General features: G+C 37.1%; 1 protein-coding gene across 1 annotated transcript; it reads right to left on the reverse strand.

Annotated features, from left to right (window-relative positions):
- Nucleotides 1–817: 817 nt before the first annotated feature.
- On the reverse strand, nucleotides 818–1,648 carry LOC128033943 (uncharacterized). The gene is made up of 2 exons (XM_052622445.1): nucleotides 1,234–1,648; nucleotides 818–1,098 (listed from the first exon to the last, which is right to left on the reverse strand). The coding sequence occupies exons 1-2, from the start codon at nucleotides 1,646–1,648 to the stop codon at nucleotides 818–820; spliced, it is 696 nt and encodes a 231-aa protein (XP_052478405.1).
- Between the last annotated feature and the right edge of the window lie 2,506 nt (nucleotides 1,649–4,154).

Below are 4,154 nucleotides of genomic sequence, written 5' to 3' on the forward strand. Positions count from 1 at the left end.
AATCACAAATTCTTTACCTGATTCAAGTTGAACCAGAACTTGTGCCTCGGTCAACAGTGCTTTCAACTGATCGAAACTTTGTTGATATTTCTCGGACCATTCAAACTTTACATCTTTCTGTAAAAGTCGAGTCATCAATGTAACTATCATTGAAAAACCTTTTACGAATCTTCTGTAATAACCATCTAATCCCAGGAAACTTCTAACTTCTAATACGTTTTTGGTGGTTTCCAGTCAACAACTGCTAAAATTTTACTCGGATCAACTCTGATGCTATTAGCCGATACTATATGTCCCAGAAAACTAACTTCTCGGAGCCAAAGCTCACATTTGTTAAATTTAGCATAAAATTTTTTTATCTCGCAAGGTTTGCAACACAATTCTCAAATGTTCAGCATGCCCAGACTCGTCCTATGAATATATTAGAATGTCATCAATAAATACCACAACAAATCTGTCTAAATATGGTTTAAAGATTTTGTTCATCAAATCCATAAATACTGCAGATGTATTAGTTAAACTATCCAGCATCACAAGAAATTCATAGTGTCCATACCTGGTTCTGAACGCAATTTTTGGCACATCAAAATCTTTCACTCGAAGCTGATAATAGCCAGAACAAAGATCAATCTTCAAGAATACTGTGGCACCTTTCAACTGATCGAATAGATCGTCAATTCGAGGAAGTGGATATTTCTTCTTGATTGTAACCTTGTTAAGCTGACGATAATCAATACACAATCTCATCGATCCATCCTTTTTCTTAACAAACAGAACTGGTGTACCCCTAGGTGAAAAATTGGGTCTAGCAAAACCCCTATTTGTCAACTCTTGCAACTGTGCTTTCAGCTCTTTCAATTCGGTAAGAGCCATTATGTAAGGTGTTATTGATATCAGTGATGTTCCTGTTACAAGTTCTAGGTACAAGTTCTATAGCAAACTCAACCTCTTTGACCAGCGGTAATCCAGGTAACTCTTCTGGAAACACATCGGGATACTCGCAAACCACTGGCACTGATTCAAGCTTCAATTCAAACAGTTTATTATCCAATACATAAGCAAGGTAAGCATTGCAAATTTTTCTCACATATTTCTGCGCTGACATAGTTTATATAACAATAGGCAACCCACTCGAATTATCTAATTCAATACGAAATGTCTCACCGTTCTGACATTTTAATACAATAAGCTTTCGTCTATAGTTTACAATAGTGTCATGTAGAGTTAACCAACCCATGCCTAAAATCACATCAAACTCGTTAAATGGCAACAACATCAAATCAGTCAGAAAATTGTAACCCCGAGTCATCAACGGACAGTTCTTGCAAACTTTATGAGCTAATACATGCTGACTTATGAGGTTCGACACTTTAACTAAGAATTCAGTGGACTCAACAGGTAAATTCTTACTAAACACTAGGTTTGTGCACTTAAATGAATGAGTTGATCCCATATCAATCAAAGCAATAACATTAGTGTCAAAGATAGATAAGGTACCCGTAATAACATCTAGCACAGAAGTTTCCTCTCGTGTGCAAATAGTGTAAGCCCTAGCGAGTGTTCGTGCTTCAGATCTCACAGCAGAGTCCTTTATTATACCATGACTACCACTCACATTTTCAGGGTTATGAGGTGCTCTACCCCTCATGGTAGTCTTGCTAGGTCAAAAATTCTAAACTTTTTCTTTTTAAAATATTATTGGGCAATCACGAATAAAATGCTTAAGTGAACCACACTTGAAACACGCGCCATCTTTCACTCTGCACTCGTCAAAATGTTGACGTCGACACCGTTAACAATCAGGTTTATTATCTTTAACACTACCTACGCTAGCCACGGACGTGGCTTGCATCTTAGAAACTACATAATGTTTGCCTTGGTCTCTATCAAGGTAACCCTCTAAAGAAATCGAGTGATTATGGTATTCTTTTGATCTCTTCAACTGTGACTGATACGACTTCTCGATTGACCTTTTTTTGAGTCTCTAGCTTCAAAATCAGCTTTTCTTTTCTCTTAGTTAAGCTCATCAGCTTTATGTGCTATGTAAACTAAAACAATGATTCTTTCAGCTTAAGGATCCCGACTAAAAGCTTTATATCATTGTTTAATCCATCTTTAAACCTCTTACACATTGCAGTCTTAGTCGAAATGCACTCTCGAGCATATTTACTCAATCAAACAAACTCTAGTTCATACTCAGACACTGTCATATGACCCTGCTTAAGATCGAAAATGTTTTACACTTCTGATCAATGAATCATTGACTTATATATTTCTTTCGAAACTCAGTTTGAAAGAATTCCCAATGGATTTGCTCTCTCGGCACCACAGAAGATAACGTATTCCACTACTGGTAAGCTGAATCTTTTAGTAGATACACTGCACACTTTACATATTCAGCTAGTGTACAAGACAACTCATCAAAAACTCAGATAATATTCTCTAACCAAAACTCAGCTCTCTAAGGATCATCATCGATTGTAGCTCGAAATTCTTTAGCCCCATATTTTTGAATTTTGTCGACTAGTAGCTTATTAGCTCACACTATTTCCATGCCTTTAGGAACAACAGGAACCAGTTGAGGAATAGGTGGGTGTGGAGGTCGTTGAACCGCTGGGCTCGTCCGTACAAAATCGGTAAACCACTCACTCATCATTTAGAAGAAAGCTTCCTTAGCTTCTTCTTCCTGACCCTCAAATATGGGCATCGAACCACTTGACACTACTCCGTGAATGGAGGCTTATGCATTACTTTTAACTTCATCGGAGTTGACTCTGTTGAATGTCATTGCTATATGAAAACATATTTTAAAACGATTAGAAGATATCACACTATCACGGGTTATATAATGGTATGTATAGCTAGACTTGTATACGCAACGTTTAGTCTGAGAATCGACTAAACTGTAGCTCTGATACCAATAAATGTAACACCCTTAACCCGTATTCATCACCAAAATAGGGTTACAAAGCATTACCGAAGTTTTCAAATCAAACATACATAAATTTTAAACATTTCAAATCATATCAATAAATACATTAAAACCAATTCGAAACATACATATTTTCTTTTAAACGAGCCCTCGAGATCGTAAAGGCACGTTAGAAATATGTCGGGACTAAATCTTAAACTTATAGAATTTTTTGGAAAAAGATAAGAATTTTCAAACTGTATGGGTTACACGGCCGTGTGACTCACAGGGTTAAGAGACATGCCCGTGTCACAGGTCGTGTGGGCATTCAATGTATGTACACACGACCGTGTCTCAACTCGTGTCCGTACCCATGTTACTCACTGACTTGGGTCACACGGCCAAGCCACACTCTCATGTGCCAAGCCATGTACCCTTCGAAATAACCTCACACACTTGTGTGCCAAGCCATGTGCTAGGCCATGTAACAGCCTAACTTACAACTCTTCGAAAGCTTCAGGGGACATATAGCCCTGTCTCTATCCGTGTCGATGAAAATAAGTCATTTTACAAGCCATTTTTCTCACCCAACTATTCATGTACCTACAACCAAAATTGCACATATGCACAAGCCATAACAAGGCACCAAAATCATGCATAATTAAGCTATAAACATGTGGTATAATTTCATACAACCAATATGCCCAATGGCACCTCAAATAACAACATTTAAAACATGTACCAATATAAACACAAATTGGTCAATTGTTTAACTAATGCTTAACCAAGTTTATACCATATTGTACCATCACTTTTCATAATTTGATAGTCGTCACCATCCCTTTTCATAATTTGATGGTCGACATCATCCCTTTTCATTGTTCGATGGTCATCACCATCCATTTTCATAATTTGATAGCTGAAGCTATCCCTTTTAATAGATCGATAGTCGAAGCCATCCCTTTTCATAGTTTGATGGTCATCACCATTCCTTTTCATTGTTGATAGTCGTCACCATCCCTTTTCATAATCGATAGCTGGAACTATCCCTTTCCGTATACGATAGCCTAAGCTATCCCTTTTCATACGTCGATAATCGCTGTTATGCTATTGGATTTTTCCATCAACATTTAGTTTAATATTATACAATAGTATCATTCAAAACATGAGATAAAAATGAAACTTAAATGTACGAACTTACCTCGACGATAAATGTAGAAAAATGAAGTCGACTAATCCGAAG

The sequence above is a fragment of the Gossypium raimondii genome, chromosome 10, assembly GCF_025698545.1.
Source record: "Gossypium raimondii isolate GPD5lz chromosome 10, ASM2569854v1, whole genome shotgun sequence".
Lineage (NCBI taxonomy): Eukaryota > Viridiplantae > Streptophyta > Magnoliopsida > Malvales > Malvaceae > Gossypium > Gossypium raimondii.

Excerpts from the sequence above, each read along its gene's own strand:
- LOC128033943 (XM_052622445.1), bottom strand. The coding sequence starts at position 1,648 with ATGAGGGGTAGAGCACCTCATAACCCTGAAAATGTGAGTGGTAGTCAT. Across the intron at positions 1,099-1,233 it reads TGATGTGATTTTAGGCATGG|CGCAGAAATATGTGAGAAAA; the intron begins GTTGGTTAACTC and ends AAACTATGTCAG.